The following is a 17,934-nucleotide window of genomic DNA, read 5'->3' as shown; positions in this document are numbered from 1 at the left end:
TGTGCTGGCTCTTCATTCCCTTTCTTTTCCTATGCCTTCCTTTCATCGTCTTCTTGTTCAAGTTTTATTACGCAGTTACAACGCCTTCATAATAAACTTATATTCTACTTTATTGTATCTACAGAGGGCAGCGACATTATACCGCCCTCTCTAATGTAGGCTGTACAAAATCTTATTTTTAGTTACTTTTTGGGTACTAAAAACGTTCGTCTGATCTTTAAGGTTTATCGACAAGTTACCAATAATAAAAACTGTAAAAATAATCATTGATAAAAATAAAAATAGTAAACAAAGATGAGGATCTAAGAAAAATACAGGACAAACGAGCGAAAACCCATATAGCACAAAGACACCTTAAAGACATCCAGTAAAGTCCTAAAAATGTCCAGTTACAAATTAGTGTCTTTAAGACTTCTTAAAGACATTCACTTCTTAAGACTTCTTAAAGATATTCATGAGACGTTTAAAAGCGCGAGTCTTTAAGACGTTCACATAAAGTGTCTTTAAAATGTCTTATGGGCGTAAATTTTAAGTCGTCCAAATTATGTCGTAAGACGTTCAGGCATAAAATGGACGTAAAACAGACGTCATGTGCTATTTGGGAAGCTAAGAGTAATGAAAGTATTGAATCGAGGACTAGCACATGTAACGTTAATATTCATCAGGAGCTTCTGCCTCAACATCAACCGAGTCCAGTCCAACTTCTTCATAATCTTTCTCCAGTGCCGCGAGGTCCTCACGTGCTTCAGAAAACTCGCCTTCCTCCATGCCCTCTCCAACGTACCAATGCACGAAAGCTCTCTTGGCATACATTAGATCGAATTTATGGTCGAGACGAGCCCAAGCCTCGGCAATAGCCGTCGTGTTAGATAACATGCAGACTGCTCGCTGTACTTGGGCTAGGTCTCCGCCAGGCACAGCTGTGGGCGGCTGATAGTTTATACCGACTTTAAATCCAGTCGGACACCAGTCGACGAACTGTATCGTTCTCTTTGTCTTAATCGTCGCTATCGCAGCGTTCACGTCTTTGGGGACGACGTCTCCTCTGTACAGCATACAACAAGCCATATATTTGCCATGTCGAGGGTCACACTTGACCATTTGATTCGCTGGCTCGAAACACGCGTTCGTGATCTCCGCCACAGAGAGTTGCTCGTGATACGCTTTCTCAGCTGATATCACTGGGGCGTAAGTGACCAAGGGAAAGTGGATTCTTGGGTAAGGAACCAAGTTCGTCTGGAACTCGGTTAGGTCGACGTTCAAGGCGCCGTCGAATCGCAGCGAAGCAGTTATCGAGGAAACGATCTGTCCGATTAGCCTGTTGAGATTAGTGTAAGTTGGCCTCTCGATATCTAAATTACGCCGGCAGATATCGTAAATTGCCTCATTATCAACCATAAACGCGCAATCGGAGTGCTCGAGCGTTGTGTGAGTGGTGAGGATAGAATTATACGGTTCCACAACCGCTGTCGAAACTCGTGGCGCTGGGTAAATCGCGAATTCTAATTTAGACTTCTTTCCATAGTCCACGGAGAGACGTTCCATTAGCAAAGAAGCAAACCCTGAGCCAGTACCGCCGCCGAAGGAGTGGAAGATTAAAAATCCTTGCAGTCCTGTGCATTGATCAGCCAGCTTTCGTACTCGATCGATGACTAGATCGACAATTTCTTTTCCGATGGTATAGTGGCCACGTGCATAATTGTTTGCTGCATCCTCTTTGCCGGTGATCAGTTGTTCGGGATGAAAGAGTTGTCGATATGGTCCAGTTCGTACTTCATCTGCGAATGAGTAAAATCATATTATTGTTTGTTCAAGTTAAATACTAATTAAGGTCATTCTTTGATCTTACCAACCACTGTGGGTTCCAAATCGACGAAAACTGCTCTGGGTACATGTTTCCCTGCGCTAGTTTCGCTGAAGAAAGTACTGAAACTATCGTCACCGAATGATTTGTCTGAGGGCATCTGTCCATCTGGCTGTATCCCATGTTCCAAACAATAAAGCTCCCAACAAGCATTTCCAATTTGAACGCCAGCTTGACCGACGTGGATGGATATACACTCACGCTGGAAAAACGAGATGTTCTTTGTGGAATGTTTTTTGATGTCTCTTTTTCTCCAGTTCACTGTCTACGAAACTTTGCCGCGTGCAAAATAAAGGAGACAAGAGAATGTACCAATTTTAGAATAAATGTAGCTAATGCTCTGTCACTCGAAAAAATGATCACTAAAGAAAACGATTTTAAATTAGAAAGAAGTTTGGAAAATAGACCTTAACAAATTTTGTTAATAACAGACTGGTGATATTCAATATTTAAAAATTTGCTTTATAACCATTTTCTCCTAGATTTTGATAATAGGTTGGTCTGAAAAATTATAATTCTTCTCTTTCGTAATCTGATTCCAAAGTCACACGAACTTAATTAATAACCACTAGCAGGTACTTCAACGATATGGATTCACTTTTGTCACTTTTTCTTCGATGATCACTATCAATAACAGAAATCCTTACCATTTCGACTTCTTTCTACAGTCGACGAAACTTATTACACGTAATTATATCGTTAAAAAGGACGAACAAAATCAGTTAATGAAAGGCTGACACCGCTTCTCTGAACGATTGCGACTTAATGACGCGACTCGGGAATGGTCGACAGCCTCTTATATCCTCCGCTTCGAGTCGCCTCAAAATGATCTCGGTATAATTGTAAGTGGTCATCTTGGAAAGCATATTTTAGTCTCCCGGTATTCTTCTCGCGAAGAAGTTCTTTTCGCATGAAATACACTGTCGCATGCTTTTCGTTATCATTGAATCATTACAATGGTCGATCTCGAGCTTGGGATCGACATCAGACGAGAAACATGTCGATGTGTTCGCTTGCAAACAGTTACGCTCGCGTTTAAGATCAAATCTAATAAACGGATATAAATAGCGCGTGTCGCAGCTTTAGCCAGCCAAGCCGTGCGCAGTCAGTCGAACAAGAAGTTCGCGATGCAAATTCCTCTGTTCTATTTTTATCCAAGTATATACGTCCCCTCTGAACCTTCAGCTACTCGACTAATTTCAATATCCAAGTGCATATATTTCGTCACATTCTACAAACTTGTGTAATTTTTACGAGTCACTCTTGTCGTTATTTGAACGTTTGCTCAGTCGATAAATAGTCATCGTTTTGAGAGATCTTTATATACAGAAATTTTTATGTTCTGTTGCTTTATACACGTGTACAATGAAAGTAAGTCTTGACTTTTTAAATTATTTTATGAACATGTAGAGAACAGATTTCTTTTTGTAATCGAATAAATACAATAATGCTTCTCTTAAATTTTTGATCCTTTTAATGTTACCCACACGTGTACTCATATACGAATATCATAAAATTTTATAAATGTGACTAAACTTGATTCTATTAAAGTTTAAGTTACTTGCAATAATACACAAGTACTGAAACAACTTCTAATTAAATAACAATTGCCAGTTTGTAGATCATCTTATACTGAAATTAACTCTACTGTTTAGCCTGCATGAAGTTCATCGATGATGTATAATACCATAGGTCTATCTTGAAATTTATTTTCTATAAAACAATCGCAGGAAGAATTTCTAATTCCTACCCATTGTAGCGCTGTAATTTTGTTTTACACTGAGTCGATAACATTGAATGCGACACGAAAATGGTAAGAATACTTGTTGTAGGTCTTCCAATTTTAAGTTTCTAATACAGTAGCCACCAACTTTGTTCATGTTAGCTTATTAGATTCGGTCCATTATTAGTAGGAATATAGAATACTAACAGAGGTCGTTGATAGATAAGGAAAGACTGCATTCAGAGATCTTTAGTACAGTAGCCACCAACTTCAGTTATGTTATCTTATTATATTTGGTCCGCTGTTATTAGGAACACAGAATAGTAGTAGAGGTCTGGGTTAGACAAGGACAGATTGTGAGAGAAGGATAGAGATAGTCGAGGTACAATAGGTTAGGTTACATATCTATTGTATACTTCGTCTGCAATAGTGCTTTCTAAATAATTATGGATAGAGTGACTATTACTATTCAGTAATTTATATGAAAATATTGATTATTACTCCTTATTATATACAGTATGGTATAATCACATTTTTTACAAAACGTTGCACGATACTTGCAGATTTCTTGAAGTATATTTTGTAACGTAAACATAACCTTTTTCTAATTTATGTTTTCATTCATTAAATACATGTATTTGTTTCAAACTAGATAAGTATTTGCGGAAAAAATTGTATAAAAATTCAATGACCTCTGATGTTCTTATTACGTTAATGCAACATTAAATACAATATGGGACGTAGTCGTACACCTTCTCCAAGAAGGAGAGACCGATCTCGAGAACGTGAGCGAGAACGAGAACGTGACAGAGATCGCAGAAGAAGGCGTTCTCGTGAAAGAAGAAGAAGGTATAAAATATTTTATCGATTATAAAATATTCTGGCCTTATTGAATTTGAATTCATATGAATTTATGATTATTACAGATCTGTTGAGCGGGACCGAGTGAAATCCAGAGACAGGGAAAGAGATCGTGATCGAGATCGAGATAGGCATAGACGTTCTTATAGTAGATCAAGATCAAGAGAAAGAGATAGACCTAAGCCTAAATTGAAACCTACCACAGCAGAACGTCCAGTGATCACAGGTGAGCAAAGGGTTCAGAAACAAAGTAGAAGTTAGAAAATTATCTGTTAACTTTCTAAATTTATGTCTTACAGAAGCTGATCTCCAAGGGAAAACGCCAGAGGAACAAGAAATGATGAGAGTGATGGGTTTCTGTGGTTTTGATACTACTAAGGGTAAAAAGGTTGATGGGAATGACGTAGGTGCTGTGCATGTTATCCTGAAAAGGAAGTACAGACAATATATGAATAGGAAAGGAGGATTCAACAGACCATTGGACTTTGTAGCATAGGATTACCATATTGCCTTACTGCAAAGTTTTTTATTTACATAACATGTGTATAAAAAGTGAAATGTGAAAGACACAAGTGAAAAAAATAATATCAGTAGCTTTTCAAGCAAATGGAGTAATGTTAATTATAATATAGTGGTGAAAGAAGTGAACATTATAATGACAAATGCATTTACATGAAGTTTATCATAGGTGTTTTGAAAGTACAAACTTTGAGAAATTGTATGAAATTAAGATTACTTCAATCCTCTGTCATACGTTGTTTCTTGGAAGGTGTCTCCTCATCAGTATCTGCATTGGACTCATCCAGATTCAAGTTACTACTTTCAGTTTCTGTGTCCTCCAAATTTACTGGAGTAAGCTAACAAGGTTAGAAAGATTTAACAGACTATATAATACACAGCCTTTAGGCATCTTTTAACACAATGAACAGAATGATACAGTGCTACAGAGTATAGGAATAGAATACGCGATATTACCATGCTCACATCCAATTTCTCTAGGCCCTCTACTAGTTGAGGATTCTTAATCCTAAAGTCTCTTGTCACACTATGCTTCATGTAATTTTCCAGTGGTATCTGATCAAAAGCATATGAAAGAATTTAAATATTTAGCAAATGATAGTTCATGTTACTTTCATATCAAATACTTACTCCCGTTCTTTTACCAAGTAACAATACTTCTTTATTGAATTGCTCGATCTCATAAACTACACGCGGTATTACTTTAGTTTCCTTCAGAATTTTATTTCTTTGCGCGTGCGTATCAGATTTCGAATTTGATTTATTTTGGTTTTCCTTAAACAAATACATAGAATGAAATGATCAATCAAACTGTAGTTTTGTGTTTATTTCGATTAGAGAGAATACGTTTAAGTTTAATACCTCAACAAATGTCACTAAATTGTAAAAGGCGGATTTTAATGGTTTGCCAGCTAATTGTATCACTTGAATGAATCTGTAGAAAATCAATAAAATTACATTCTAAATTTCTAACTTCTGTGTGAAACTTATGTTGAACATACTTGACTGCCTGAAATGCTGCGTTTTGTCCATTCGATTTTGCATAAAAGTATTTTGTAAGATTCCCAAGTAAATGATATAAAGACTGTAAATTTTTAAATGTAATATCCGTGCACGACCCTGGTTCGATCGATATAGTAGCTAATGTGTGAAGCACTTGTATAAAGTAGGACAATTGTTTGCATAAATGTCGTTCCTTTTCTCTTATGTTATCGTTCCCTGTTTTAATGTTACAATGAATTTTTGTACTAAATACATCAATCTTCTAATTTTCACTTCGTACTTACAATTTTCGTTTATTGTTCCAGATGCTCTGGCTATGATGTCCTCTGCTTTTAATCGCAGCAGCAACCAAGAAGCATTATTTAGTCCTTCTTTTATACACTCATTGAACACGTTGTAAATTTGCATAGCAGTATCTTCGCGTATGATTTTGTACTGTTCATTTCCTGATAATTCTTTCTATTTTGATAATGAAATAAAATTTAGATTTAAAAACAAAAGATAAAAGAAAAAGTATTTCATGATTTTAGCATCGTCACTTACACCATCGATAGTACCAACTTTTTCGCATAATTCCAGGCACATATCATTTAATGTTTCTCCATAGCTCTGTGTATACTCGTCTAAGCGCAACAAAAATTGAGCGATAGCAGGAACGATAGAAGTTTGAACATTTTCAGTTTGGGTCATCTTTTTGGCGTACTCTAGAATCTTTTGCGACAAACGAAATTAATTTCGTATACAAAAAACACATTAAATAGAATATGAATTATGATTAATCAGTCTATTAACCTTTTCAGGATTATATGTTTCAAAATTGATTTTATATGCAAATTGTTCTACAATTTGTAATAATAAGAATGATACTTTTTTTTTGGTATCATCTTCCTCCTCAGCCAGCGAGGATAACAAATAAGTCTTTAAAGAAGAAATAACATCTTGTAGTTGTGAATCCACGTTTGATGTTGAAGTCTTTTCCAATCGTACTTCATTATGAAATAGTAAAAGCAAAAAGAAGCAAATTTTGTTTACTCATACAAATTATATACCGAATGAACTTATTAATATTACTTACAAATTGCGTTGAGAAATCGTGGCAACTCCGATGAAAATGATGTACATATGCAACAGCTGATTTCCTTAAAGCATTGCAAGGCTAGTACGGCCACCTGTTCATCATTTTCAAGTGTCTCGTTTAACTCTAATAAAAAGTATTCATAAAGTAACCTAAATAGTAAAGAGTTAGGTATCAATGAGTTATTTTCACTAGTCTGTCGTTTTTTAACTCACCCTCCGATTTTGATATAGGTATCAACGTGTTGCCTGTTTTGCGTTTGAGAAATATCATTCATAAATGATTTCATTCGTTGTAAAAGTTGCTCACATGTTTGAAATATGTAGAGACAAAAATTACGGTTTTCTCGAAGTATAGTAAAACCACTTTGAGTTGAAGGAGGTGTCCTGTTTACACACGAGTCGAAGTAATTATAAAAAAACTTACTGATGTCATATTATACTCACGAATATAAAAGCAACAAGCATTGATAAATTGTTTCCAAGTCCATAACAGTATTAGGAATTTTAATATTGTTCGATTTAATGAGCTTTCTCATTGTAGTATTTACGTCTTTATCCTTTTTTCCTTTACCACCATCAACTCTCTTTATTTTGGTTGATTGCTAGCAATAGGAAGAAAAAACTTGAATTTTAAATATGTAAGAAAAAAAAAAGAAAATAGTTGAGCACAATATTCTACCGTTTTAATAAAGTCCACCGATCGCGTATATCCTTTGAATAAATCATTGATCTTGGAATAGTTTTCTCTGTTACCTTTTGACCATTCTCCCACCCGAAATGCTATTAAAGCTTCGTAGATCATGATTGCCATACTGAGATTTTTAAATTTTATCTGCGATTTTGAAAAATCTTCCAGTAAATCGGTCCCATGTCCCTGAAATAACAATATGTGAGAAAGACAAAAAAATTTTGATATCGACATTAATATTCCAATTACCAGATTTAAGTGTTCCAGTTCAGTAATTGTCATTCTTGTGCATAATGATTCCAAAATATCGTGTAATTTGATTAAAGTATTCGATTTTCTCGAAATCATAGCGATATATATTTTCTGTAATGCAAATATTAATTCTGCAATAGGTTCCTCTAGAACTACTTCTGTCCCATTAGAGTTTGAGCACAATTCAAATTTAACAGGGGGTAAGACATCGTCATCTTCTTCGATGTAGAGATTTAAATGTGAAAGAAGCATGTCCAATACACTTTCTGTTATCTCAGGATTTTTTTCTATAGCACTGTGCAAGCCTAAAAATTATTTCAAGATATACATATTTAAATATTAATCTACTGTTCACTTGAAAATTAAACACACGATCGTCCAGACCTTGGTATAAATGCAATCTGACTTCAAACTCATATGTAAAACTCTTTTTCAATATATCTAGTATTTCATAACACAAAGTCTTATCATGTTCTCCATGCAACTTTTCTCGTTGTGTATTGGATTCTAATGTCACCTGTACAATGCAATTAAATGATTATACCTTTATTGTAGTAAAGATAATGGCCATCTGAACATGTACTTGAAACCTATCTACCTGAGTTAATGCTGATCTACTGCTAGAGCTAATAGCATAACTAGAAGGGTTACAACGTTGAGTGAGTCTAAAGCCACTTAGAGAATGCATCTTTGAGTACTTTAACATTTCAAGAAATCCAGTAACTGCCATTTGTCGTTTCTGTGTACCTTTCCTGTACAAAGCTTTCCTTAAAGTTAAAAGAAGATTTTCTCGTATATTGGGTGAAACATGCATCAGTGGAAGAATGGCATATAAAACTTGACTAGCAACTATACTAGGTAAAAACAGCAATCGTTCAAGAAGAGTCACAATCCAAATTTGATGGTCTAAGACAATGACTGATAATTCACGACAGGCGTATTTTAAACAATCTAAAACACATTGCTTAAATAAAATACACTGAAAATATGTTTATTAGCTAAATTATGCAAGAATCTCATTTTGTAGTACCTGTATAGTGATTTGTAGGTATACCACCTGCTACTATTTTATCAACTAACTCTTGTAACACAATTGTAACAGTTTCGTGGCGCTTTTTAATTACTTCTTGAATTATTTCTGTCCCTATGTGCCACACAACTGTCGCATTATTTTTCATCTTTTGATCCGTACTCATTAGCATAAATGCTAGTCCTATGAGACCCTTCAATACTAAATGTCGATCTTTATTGCTGTAAGTAAAGTAGACAGTAATAGAGGCATGTAGGTAACGAAAAGGATATTGACTTGTCACCTGCTCTCAATGATTTGTCGAATAACGCCAATTATGTTACAAGAAGAGGGTATAAGTTGTCTTAGCCATGCACTGCTTTGTCTTCTTTCTTTGTCAAGATTATTGTTAATAATAGCCATTTTCAGTATCTCAAATATCTGTTAGATGCATCTATGATTAGTATAATAGAACAGACAATAAATTTTAAAACAAGGCAAAGAGTTCCTATCTAGTAAAATTATTTTTACCTGATCTTCATATATATCAGAAATTGACAATAATACAGCAAGCACAAATGGCTGTAATGTATATTGAGAAGCATGAGATATGTTTTTAAGATAACGAATAAAATCCTTCATATTGTCATGGTTTAATTGTGCTGCTTGATATACATGGTACAGAACAGTACTTTCAACATCTCTCACTTCTTTTATACTCAATACACCTAAATATTAATAAAAAGGGAATCATAATCTATTCTATTGACCCATATATTTTTATTTACATACCAATATCATCGAAGCTATCCCTATCTTCAGGTGGTACTGCTTTTGAATAACAAGACTCAAAATATTTACATAAAGTATCTAAGAGGTATTGGCTGTCTCGATCTTTACATAATTTTAATACCTGATATACAAAAGGAGGCACTTGATCTAGAGATAAGTCAGGTAAAGCTCGACACAGTGCTTTGAGTGTCTCATTACGATTATTTTTGTCCAAAGACATATCCCTTTAAAAGGAAAAATTAGATTAATCTTTTGCATATTTGCTTACCTAAGCTTACAAGAACATTTACCCAAACATTTTTGCTAAAGATGGTAGAAGATCTGCATTCCAATGATAACTACATATCTCTTTAACAGTCAATGATTTGTATTCAGCTCCAGAGACTTCTGTATCTATTCGAGTAATATACTTTTCATTTTCCAATGCCTCAAATAATACAGGTAACAAATCTTTCCAACTAGTATGAACAGATTTTATTAAAAAATTACAGTATATTCAGGAGTAAAGATATTATAAAGTATAAATTATTTTACCTCTGTATCTCATCATCGTCGTTTCGAATACTAGCAAGACAAAAATCGACTAACTTAACAAGATGTTGCTTCGAGTATCTCGGAAAATCAAAAATTATACGATTGACAATCGCATCCACGTGACTTGTAGATAATTTTGCTTTTGCTAAAATTTTCAGTGTAGATTCAACTAATTTACGACGCTTCGATTGACATGATTCTGAATCGGAAAACGCTTGCAAAATATCGTCAAATATTTTCGGTGCATCTGTCTTGCAAATACTGCTGCGTATTACTTTCACGAGCTGTTTAACATTCATTTAGTTTACATATTCATTACTGTTAATGACAATTATTTATTATTGTTTATATTTCAATGTTTACCTCCTCAACATTCGAATCTTGAACAAATTTGCGCAAGTCTGAGCGATTCCCACGATTTCTTAAACTTTCAAATTGTTGATGCATATTTTTGGACTTTAGTTTTAATCACGAGGATTCACTTGTTGCTTCTGTGTTCTTTTCAATATTGAATAGGATCTTTTTTTGAAAAAAGGTTTCATTGACACTTCTGTACGTTTTTCGTGGTTCTAATACCGGTATGTTACGAGGAAGTTAGCCAAAAATGTGTATAGAGGACGTTTAATCGTCGGCACATCTCGATTCTCGACACATGTTGCGCGGGAAAATGAAGAAAAAGGCGGGAAATGTCTTTCTCTTAATCTTAATCCTTGATTATCAGTGACTGGCTTGATACTAATTACTATATAGAAAATGAAATATGATAACTCTAATGTAAATATTACTTAATATAAAAAATACCAGATTGCCAGAAACTTTGACAGTCTTAAAAATAACGAGCATTTATATTCTAGGCTTAATCCATGTAGCACAGAGAAGTCTTAAAAACATCTTAAAGACATCCAATAAAGTCCTACAAATATCCAAAAGACATCTTTGAAACCTCCAAAGTTATAAATCAGTAAAAGATAACGTCTTAAAAGACATTCATGAGACGTCTTAAAGACGTCCAAATTATGTCATAAGACGTTCAGGCATAAAATGGACATAAAATAGACGTTTTCAAGACGTCGTGTGCTATGTGGGCCGCAAAAATGTAAGAGAACTTAACGAGTCGAAATCTCAGTACAACCGACTTAAACATAATTTCGTGCCATTTAAGGCGGCACAAAGGAATCGTGCATAAAGTAAACGCCACGTTTCGAAAGTTCGCATAGAGACCATGCGACACGATGCCTTATCCTCCGAATCGGTAATTCCGTCATGGGATTTGGCAAGAGGGTAAAAAGACAAAAGTAACCGGGATCGCGGCCGTTTCTTTCCGAGACGGACAGCCGACGGCTTTGAATTTTTAGTCCAAGGTCGGGAAGTACACGTACGATGATTTTGTCGGAAGAGAAAAAAACGAGGGACGGGCGTGGCGCAGAAAAGCACACGCGAACGATTGCACGTATATTTCTATGGCGAAAGTTTTTCGGTCCACGCTCGAAACACGCCCTTGTACCCCACCTGGTTCCACCTGTGGCCCCTGTATCTCGCTCACTAGCCGAGCTATATAAGATTTCGGCTACGAAACGATCGATACGCACTTGCTTTCGTACATCGTCTACGAATCAACCGATCCTCTCCAACCTCGACTCAAAATGTTCGCCAAGGTGGGTGTTGGATCCTAAGAGTTCGATATACAGAACTATCGTACGACAGCGCAAGAGAACTCTTACGACTCGTCGATCACGATTTAGAGATAGATTCATAGAAGCCTATCACATATTTCTATATATATTTACATAAAGTTTACTATACTATTTACTATAATATATTATATTATATTTACTATAATAGATATTGTATATATTTTCTTGTTATTTCAGATCATTGTCCTCGCCTGCGCTCTGGCAGTGAGCAACGCTGGCTACCTAGCGTCTCCTACCTACACTTTGACCCCCGCAGCTCTGACGTCCACGTCGGACAACATCCTCCGCAGCTCGGGCAACCTGGCGCAAATCGCGACCCAGTCGAAGACCATCTCTACACCCTTCTCCAGCCAGAGCAAATCTGACATCCGTGTGACGAACCCAGCTATCTATGCACATGCTGCTCCGATTGCATACGCCGCACACGCTACACCTTTGGCTGCACCCTTGGCTGCACCGATCGCAGCCGCCCACCCAGCCAGTCTCCTCGGCGTTGCTTACTCCCCAGCAGTAGCTGTTTCACACATGACTTACAGCAGCCCAATTGGTATCTCTTACTCCTACTAATTCGCTCTCTGGTCGGACCTACGCATCTGTTTAACGATTCGTCACAGTTTGTTACCATGATGAATTTTTTGTATTTCAAGTCTTTGTCTAGTACTATTTATTAAATAATAGTATACCTTAAATATGTATGTGTACTTCTTTGTGTAAACCTTTACCTTGTCCCAATATTGATATGATTTGTTTTGAGTGGTCAAGTAGTTGGCTAGTGAATAACGAAGGATGGTGAATATCTGATACAACTCAAACTCCTTTCGACGAATTGGAATATGTTTAATATTAATAATGACGTCTGGAGAGGCAGTGGTGTCCTGATTGTTGAGTTGTACTGGGAGATTTCTACTCATTGTAGACATACAGAACTCTAAGACCTATTAATTAAAACCTGATTCATGTCCAATGTACAGTTCAACATCGCTGGCTTAACGAAAATATTTAAGATGCCAAATGTCCCAATATCTAAGTGAAGAACCAAAAACTGCATATTCCCAGCTCTTGAACTGCATCCCAATAATCGAACATGCTATTTTATGATAATATTCCTTGTTTTCTATCAGTAGTACTTGCTTTTTATTAGAATTTAAACTTAAAATTAGCATTAGAGCCCAGGTACCAGGACATAACCAGTTACTGGGACATTTGTCTTATAATAAATAAAATAGAAATACCAATTATCATAGCCGTTTAATGGTGTATTTAGTCAACGATACGACGCCACATCTAGCTGTAACATAGGTTTCATTTGGAAGCACTGTGTCTTGGTATTCTAACGATTTGAAGTTTATTCGGTGTTCGATTATTACATTCTGTGACACATAGATAGTCCGCGTTAACAATGACGACTCGTAGTTTCCGTGAACACTAAACGCGTGGTTAATGATAGCGTCGAAGACTTCCGTCGAAATTTCTTCGACATCCGTAATCGTTTTAATATTGCCTTTAGAGAACCTTGAGTGCACCCAAACCGTTCAGCGTCAAACCATTGAGTCCTATAGGAGCTAAGCCAGCGAGGGCTGGAGCGGCTGCGATCGCTGTAGTCAGTCCAGGTGCGAGGACGGTAGCTGGTGCGGCAACGGCAGCTGTAGCCAATGGAGCTGGATAGGAACCCAATAATTACGTTGCCAAAGATCATCGTGGATAGTCGTGGATCATCGTGGGACAAAATTAACAAAAAATCAAAAATCGTTAATATACTCTTCTGTCACAAATAAGAACTAGTTCAAACTACTAATCGCACTATAAAGCGTGATGTGCTTGGATGAACGAATAGGTAAACTGAAGGAAGTGAAAGACATCGTAGGTAGAACATGTATTTTAAAAGTGACAGCACTTGATGATGAAATTGTGAAATCTGTTTAAAGAAATTTTCAAATACAATCTATAAATTTAACGTATTCGCTACATATGTGAAATGGCACGCCATACTAGAAAGTCAATTGCATAGTTCACGTTAAACGGATTTAGATAGATTACGCGATGGTGCGTGGCGATGGATAGGTTTCTTGTGAAGAAGCCTCAGAAAATAACAAGTAACTATTCCCCAAGTGAATTACTCAAATAAAATAATTTCCATTAGATAAATAATTCTGTCCTTTCCAATTTCAATTTTCAAAATTAATTGAGTAAGTAACTTTTTTCTAAGCTCATAAGTACCTTTCTATTTTTCCTGAAAAGCACAGGTACTTCTTTGAGTACTGTCGCTTTTGAAATACATATGCAATAGATACAGGAGGAGGCAGGACTAAGACTAATTGAAAATACGAAACAAAAGGAAAAAGAAAGGCGGACCAAGGAGTTCCAGTGCGTAAAGGAAGCGTGTCGGCAAGCGATTGCCAAGCGCCCGATCTTCTCCAGTTCAAATATGGTAAGTGCACCTAATACTGTATATTAGCTATATCGTTAAAAAAGGAAATACAACGAAGAGGCCAAACTGCAAAAGTAAAGAAGAGATTCCTGCTATCACTTTTTCAGTTTAGCTTTGTTGCGTTTCATATTTTTAAAGATATAGGTGGTCTCCAGTTTTAGGTACATTTACCCTATATTTGGTAAAATGCGTGTACAGGCATGGCTGCGCCTCTGTACAGCAGTGATTGTTAAAAATGAGTGAATCGGCACCTAATGATCAGGTACCTGCTAGGGCGGTATTTGCAACCGTGAGTACAGACGCGGGCACGGCGGTCGCCGTCACGATTCCAGGATTGCTAACGCGCACGTCTGCATTCCTTTCGCTACTGAATGGCGTATCTACACTCTTCGCGGCAGCCGAAATGGTTGAACCTAAGTTACCAATACCCCTTATCACGTTAGAAGAGGAGGTTGCAATGGTGGGCAGCGTGAGCGTGGCCGCGGATAGAGGAAGGGCTGCTTGTTGCACTGCGACAGCTGCAGGTGCAGTCGCCGCGAGCAAACCACCGCCGATCACGCCAGCCTGGCAGACGGCCAACAAGCAACCGCAGATCACCAAGAACTGAAAAATTATATTTTATATCTTTTAGATTTTGTGTTACGTTTTGGTTGAATAAAAATGTATTTTAATAATATTTCTGTGTCCTTTCTCTTGTCTAGTTTGGAATCTTTGTGACTTTTGATGGTCTGACACTTTTATCCGATTCTCTAATAAGCGTTAAAGTAATACTATAGAAATCAGATATTGTTAAATTTATTAGCTTATTTTCCTATTTTTCTTGATTTACTGGATATCGTATGAAGGGTATAGCTATCGTTGATGCAATTAAATTTCTCTTCCTTTTTTCTGCATGTCTATCAACTTTGTTATTAATGAATATGTATCCTATCATAGTTTCTTCAGACTAAATGAATACTTCTTCAACTTACCCTAAACATGATGGTTTGTTGGTTGTTCTTTATTGCACAGAAGCAACGAATGAATTGGATGCAGTTTGCAAGTTCGACAGGGTATTTATATGCAAACTCTAGTAAACCTAGCTAGACTTGAAATATATTTTTTCCCGAAAACTTGGTATCGGGTGTCGAGCATATTGTATGAACGGTTCATAGCGAGCCGACATTGCGACACGCAGCTGGAACGTATCTGATACCCCGCTGAACTCGAGCTGATTGCCTCGCGATGCCATTTTTTCCCACGAAGGACTCGATTCTTTGGAGTTCGTTGTGAAAACGGCCAGATTCAATTTATATGCTGAAATTTGTATTTGAAAAACTTCTTAGCATTTTTAGTAACCCTTTAGCTGAAGCTTCTGTTACTTAAAAAAAGTCTTTGTCCTGAAGCTTATTTTAAAATTGATCTCATCTTCATACATCATCAAATTAAAGTTTAAAGAGGGAAGAAAGAAGAAATGAAGTTATATAATGTAAAGAAAAATAAGAAATAATAGACAACTTAAGAGGATGACTTGATTATAAAATGTCGAAAAATTGTCGTGTTTTACCATTCAAACGTAAATGGACACCGACAAACGCAGGTTGAAGGACGAAGATACACTCACTCAATTGCTCAACGTGGATATATCTCATATTGCGGATGATATGTCTCGTTATTGAAGCACGCTATAGAGTTACGATTTAATCATCGAGCAAGATCATACGATGAATAAACATGATCTACACGGGGATCGTGCACAGATTTTATCGCAGACGATATTGGTCCATCGTTCGTACTCGACAGTTGCAACGTGAACCAGAAGATAGGATGTGTGTTTAAATGTTTCATGAATTGAACATGAATTAGTGTTCATTTTCCTCATCAATTATTAAATAGACATCATTCTTCACATTAATTGTTGATCAGTTTGTGAACCAAACTTGAGACTAAAAATAATTTATTAATATCTATAATTAATACCCTTTAATATTATTTTCTTCATGCTGGAAAATTTTGCAGAGAAGTCTTAAACATACATGTTACTTTCCGAAATTAAGACGTGATGATATTTTCTATTATGGGTGTAAAATATAGTGAATTCCTCGATGGATTTAAGTGATATAGAAACTATACATATTCTAGAAAACAAGTTCGGAGAACGCAATACTTCTTTATCAATCTTTAAAAATTTTAATATGTTTCATTTTTTTGTCTTTTTAAACAAAAGTGAATCTTTTATCTTCTGTATATTGCAGATGACCACATCTGCGTAAGAAGTTAAAGTATACCTTTAATTGAACGAAACTGAAGGTAAAGGTATCTGATGGGTTTAAATCTGGGTATCTGGATCAAGGTCTGGGTACACCACGCCCAATCACCGATACGGAAAACGACGGCTAAGGTGTTTCTGAACAATCAAGGTACAGTAATGACCATACTCCATTCTACTGAAAGAATAAAACACAGAGAATGTTGGCTTGAATGAGTTGAACAAAGTCAGGCAAATGAAAGTATATCAAGGCTTACCATCTTTCACCAAATGTATAAACTTTTTGCAGAGACATTCTGTACTCGTAATCTTCTACAGAAGTATGCGTATGTTTCATAATATGTGGGCATACTTTTAGAACCAGTTAAACCAAGAATCCACTGGAAAGCTAAGCTAAGTTATGCTATACTAAATTTCAAAATATTTGTTTCAATACAATATTGTACATAAAACAATTTTCACCAAAAGCTAAGCTAATTTTAAGCCCTGCTAAGAGGGAGGCAAATACAATAAAAATTTATATAAATTATTACACTATTGTTCTGCGCTAAATTCGAATCTAAACTTATGCGCATACATTATAAAACATTTTATGCATACATCGTGGTCTGTTGCTAAATAGAGCATTGTAGAGCTAAGACGTGTAATCCATGGAAATCCTAAAAAATCCTCGAATTAGTACATCTTACAAATTTCAATAAAAATCAATAATCATGAAGAGAAATGATTTGTATCGATTGATTTATCGATGTACGTTATTGATTGATGTATCGAAACGAGGTTTTACATGTAGAAAAAAAAAATGATCCTGATGCTCAAGATCAAGATCAAAAGGAAAGTAACATGGGGAATGAACGTAAATGTGAAGTGAATGGGAACACGATCAGACTCTCTGTTGCAGGACTTACGCAATTGACATTGGCAAAGTGTAGCACAGTATAGGTACGGCCAAGAGCTCCGCGATTTCATAAGCGCCGGAGGCAAAGGAACGTGTTATACTTTGGGTAAGTTATCGTCGATTCTTTTTCGTTTTCTAATAGAACACTTTTAGATGTCGCTCTTTCTTTTCTGTTACGTGTCAGAAACGTTATGTTGAAGCTTGTCGACATAAAAAAAGAGAGATTAACAGCGTTGCGAAATGAAATACATTGTCCAGCTTGAGATACTTTGTTTAAAAGGAGCCAAACTGTGTATTATGACGATGCATAGGGTGTATTAGTTTTACAAATTCAATCCAGTATAA

General features: G+C 36.1%; 5 protein-coding genes and 2 long non-coding RNA genes across 11 annotated transcripts; 2 read left to right on the top strand and 5 right to left on the bottom strand.

Annotated features, from left to right (window-relative positions):
* Positions 1–92: 92 nt before the first annotated feature.
* On the bottom strand, positions 93–2,665 carry LOC143183909 (tubulin alpha chain, testis-specific). The gene is made up of 3 exons (XM_076385712.1): positions 2,512–2,665; positions 1,850–2,066; positions 93–1,778 (listed from the first exon to the last, which is right to left on the bottom strand). The coding sequence occupies exons 1-3, from the start codon at positions 2,512–2,514 to the stop codon at positions 652–654; spliced, it is 1,347 nt and encodes a 448-aa protein (XP_076241827.1). The 5' UTR covers positions 2,515–2,665; the 3' UTR covers positions 93–651.
* A 237-nt stretch (positions 2,666–2,902) lies between these two features.
* Ytr (U4/U6.U5 small nuclear ribonucleoprotein 27 kDa protein yantar) lies at positions 2,903–5,098 on the top strand. 3 transcript variants are annotated; one of them, XM_076385718.1, is made up of 4 exons: positions 2,903–3,235; positions 4,240–4,436; positions 4,514–4,674; positions 4,748–5,098. In XM_076385718.1, exons 2-4 carry the CDS (start codon positions 4,321–4,323, stop codon positions 4,942–4,944), a joined length of 474 nt encoding a protein of 157 aa, XP_076241833.1. In that variant the 5' UTR covers positions 2,903–3,235; positions 4,240–4,320; the 3' UTR covers positions 4,945–5,098. The 3 variants fall into 3 exon arrangements, with proteins under 3 accessions (XP_076241833.1, XP_076241831.1, XP_076241834.1); XM_076385716.1 differs by lacking the exon at positions 2,903–3,235 and adding an exon at positions 3,993–4,108; XM_076385719.1 differs by lacking the exon at positions 2,903–3,235 and adding an exon at positions 4,107–4,160.
* A 5-nt stretch (positions 5,099–5,103) lies between these two features.
* Fanci (Fanconi anemia complementation group I) lies at positions 5,104–11,124 on the bottom strand. The gene is made up of 22 exons (XM_076385740.1): positions 10,685–11,124; positions 10,322–10,605; positions 10,078–10,245; positions 9,788–10,011; positions 9,527–9,723; positions 9,300–9,436; positions 9,017–9,237; positions 8,585–8,937; positions 8,371–8,503; positions 7,984–8,291; positions 7,726–7,920; positions 7,491–7,648; positions 7,260–7,430; positions 7,045–7,196; positions 6,762–6,955; positions 6,513–6,680; positions 6,254–6,428; positions 5,969–6,185; positions 5,829–5,901; positions 5,598–5,741; positions 5,424–5,522; positions 5,104–5,305 (listed from the first exon to the last, which is right to left on the bottom strand). Exons 1-22 carry the CDS (start codon positions 10,766–10,768, stop codon positions 5,186–5,188), a joined length of 3,975 nt encoding a protein of 1,324 aa, XP_076241855.1. The 5' UTR covers positions 10,769–11,124; the 3' UTR covers positions 5,104–5,185.
* Positions 11,125–11,964: 840 nt separating this feature from the next.
* Positions 11,965–12,582, top strand: Cpf1 (cuticular protein CPF1). Its single transcript, XM_076385660.1, has 2 exons — positions 11,965–11,976; positions 12,193–12,582. Exons 1-2 carry the CDS (start codon positions 11,965–11,967, stop codon positions 12,580–12,582), a joined length of 402 nt encoding a protein of 133 aa, XP_076241775.1.
* LOC143183884 (uncharacterized) lies at positions 12,489–12,935 on the bottom strand. 2 transcript variants are annotated; one of them, XR_013002679.1, is made up of 2 exons: positions 12,699–12,935; positions 12,489–12,608 (listed from the first exon to the last, which is right to left on the bottom strand). It is a non-coding gene; the product is annotated as an uncharacterized LOC143183884 (long non-coding RNA). The 2 variants fall into 2 exon arrangements; XR_013002680.1 differs by having other exon boundaries at positions 12,738–12,935.
* A 321-nt stretch (positions 12,936–13,256) lies between these two features.
* Cpf2 (cuticular protein CPF2) lies at positions 13,257–15,554 on the bottom strand. Of its 2 annotated transcripts, none has more exons than XM_076385656.1 (3): positions 15,415–15,554; positions 14,710–15,046; positions 13,257–13,673 (listed from the first exon to the last, which is right to left on the bottom strand). In XM_076385656.1, exons 1-3 carry the CDS (start codon positions 15,421–15,423, stop codon positions 13,519–13,521), a joined length of 501 nt encoding a protein of 166 aa, XP_076241771.1. In that variant the 5' UTR covers positions 15,424–15,554; the 3' UTR covers positions 13,257–13,518. The 2 variants fall into 2 exon arrangements, with proteins under 2 accessions (XP_076241771.1, XP_076241772.1); XM_076385657.1 differs by having other exon boundaries at positions 14,872–15,046.
* A 1,661-nt stretch (positions 15,555–17,215) lies between these two features.
* Positions 17,216–17,801, bottom strand: LOC143183885 (uncharacterized). Its single transcript, XR_013002681.1, has 2 exons — positions 17,600–17,801; positions 17,216–17,350 (listed from the first exon to the last, which is right to left on the bottom strand). It is a non-coding gene; the product is annotated as an uncharacterized LOC143183885 (long non-coding RNA).
* Positions 17,802–17,934: the final 133 nt, after the last annotated feature.

This window comes from Calliopsis andreniformis, chromosome 9 (assembly GCF_051401765.1).
Source record: "Calliopsis andreniformis isolate RMS-2024a chromosome 9, iyCalAndr_principal, whole genome shotgun sequence".
NCBI lineage: Eukaryota > Metazoa > Arthropoda > Insecta > Hymenoptera > Andrenidae > Calliopsis > Calliopsis andreniformis.
The sequence above is the reverse complement of the archived record's forward strand: the minus strand, read 5'-3'. Positions and strand labels throughout refer to the sequence as shown.

Coding starts and splice junctions, on each gene's coding strand:
- Cpf2 (XM_076385656.1), bottom strand. Junction 13,674..14,709: donor TGCAAATACCGCCCTAGCAG/GTACCTGATCAT, acceptor GTTCCTATCCAG/CTCCATTGGCTACAGCTGCC.
- LOC143183909 (XM_076385712.1), bottom strand. Junction 1,779..1,849: donor TTTGGAACCCACAGTGGTTG/GTAAGATCAAAG, acceptor ACTCATTCGCAG/ATGAAGTACGAACTGGACCA.
- Fanci (XM_076385740.1), bottom strand. CDS start 10,768: ATGCATCAACAATTTGAAAGTTTAAGAAATCGTGGGAATCGCTCAGAC. Junction 8,504..8,584: donor GTAGATCAGCATTAACTCAG/GTAGATAGGTTT, acceptor TGCATTGTACAG/GTGACATTAGAATCCAATAC. Junction 7,197..7,259: donor ACCTATATCAAAATCGGAGG/GTGAGTTAAAAA, acceptor TTTACTATTTAG/GTTACTTTATGAATACTTTT.
- Ytr (XM_076385718.1), top strand. CDS start 4,321: ATGGGACGTAGTCGTACACCTTCTCCAAGAAGGAGAGACCGATCTCGA. Junction 4,437..4,513: donor TCTCGTGAAAGAAGAAGAAG/GTATAAAATATT, acceptor TGATTATTACAG/ATCTGTTGAGCGGGACCGAG. Junction 4,675..4,747: donor AGAACGTCCAGTGATCACAG/GTGAGCAAAGGG, acceptor TATGTCTTACAG/AAGCTGATCTCCAAGGGAAA.